General features: G+C 42.0%; 1 protein-coding gene across 1 annotated transcript in view; it reads right to left on the bottom strand.

Moving 5' to 3' along the window:
• Sox102F (transcription factor Sox102F) overlaps nucleotides 1-1,466 on the bottom strand; it is a 42,798-nt gene that overhangs the window by 20,183 nt on the left and 21,149 nt on the right. The window contains exon 3 of the mRNA XM_011300575.1: nucleotides 38-248. Within this exon, the coding sequence (XP_011298877.1) occupies nucleotides 38-248 (211 nt within the window). The remainder of the gene's footprint in view (nucleotides 1-37; nucleotides 249-1,466) is intronic.

Raw genomic sequence — 1,466 nt, 5'->3', positions numbered from 1 at the left:
CCCCCTCCCCTCACGACCATTTATATCAGAGACTCACCTTGATCTGGTCCTGCTGCTGTACCAGCTGCTCCCTAAGAAACTGCAACTGCAGAATCATTTCCGACAATCTCCGCTCTTTCTCGACAAATGTATCAGCGCAGAGGACCCGGTGGAAGGCCGCAGCCCCGTCCTGGTTGGATTCCGTGTTGGGTGACCTTCCGGTTGCTGTTGGCGATGCTGCGAGGCTGTTCGATACGCTGTTGATACCACTGTAACCAACACCATTAGGACTCGGGTTAATTAGGTTTGCCTCGTTACAGCGGGCAATGGTTAGACCATGGGGCAGGGGGGAGGGGGTGGGTCAAGAGGGGTTGAGAGAGGTGGTGGGGTGGGGAGGGGTTGGTGTGGTGAGGGGTCAGGAATATTCGCGTTGTGCAGATGCGACTGATGGGCAACTGGAGCCAGTGGGATGCTGGGATGCTGGGATGCTGGGGGGCGTGGATGCACGACTGACGCTCGACTACGGGCCGAGTTAGTGAATAATAAATAGGGTCGCGGCCGCGCAATCTCAGCGAAGAGCGAGTGTTTGCACCGGTGATGGGTCCCGGGATATCCGACCCCTCCGACCTCCCCACCCACACCCTTGTCTCTTTTGTACACCGGGAAATGCGAACCACGAATAAGTGATACGGGGTACTATTGTGCTGTGTCTACATCGGGTGTATGAGTGACCTCACTTTTTCAGATTTATTTTTCTATGCGCTTTGACACGGTGTCGGGGTACGTCAATATCTTGGGTTTGAATACCCCCGGGGATGACGTTGGATTTCGAAGGGATCTGGTGCCTCTGGTGATTGTCAAGGGGAATTGACTGGCACTCGGGGATTGACCTGATTTTTATTTTCGGGGACTATTGCTTCGGGATTGGTTTCTAATTTGTGGCGGGTGGATCATCGCCATTTTAGGTTTTTTTTTTTGGATATTTTAGGGGCGTTTACGGATCTTGGCGGTGATTTGATTTTTTTTGACACTTTGTGGATATTTTGGGTAATTTTTTAAAGAATATACTCAATGGCAATTGGGACTTTGAGGCCCAATGAAAGTATTAATTCGGTGGGAAATTTTTACTTCTTTGGAAGTCAGTTGAAGTATTTGAGACTTGGTCGAACTTTACTTTTATCCAGGCTTAATTTCAATTTAAAACTTGAGGAGAACTTGAAAAAAAATATAATTATAATTTTCATGTAAAAAAAAATTATAATTATAATTTTCATGTAAAAAAAAATTATAATTATAATTTTCATGCAAAAAAAAATTATAATTATAATTTTCATGTAAAAAAAAATTATAATTATAATTTTCATGTAAAAAAAATTATGATTATAATTTTCATGTAAAAAAAATTATAATTATAATTTTCATGTAAAAAAAATTATAATTATAATTTTCATGTAAAAAAAATTATAATTATAATTTTCATGTAAAAA

This window comes from Fopius arisanus, unplaced genomic scaffold, assembly GCF_000806365.1.
Source record: "Fopius arisanus strain USDA-PBARC FA_bdor unplaced genomic scaffold, ASM80636v1 scaffold00018, whole genome shotgun sequence".
Taxonomy (NCBI): Eukaryota; Metazoa; Arthropoda; class Insecta; order Hymenoptera; family Braconidae; genus Fopius; species Fopius arisanus.
Note: the sequence above shows the minus strand (reverse complement) of the source record. Positions and strands in the feature narration are given on the sequence as shown.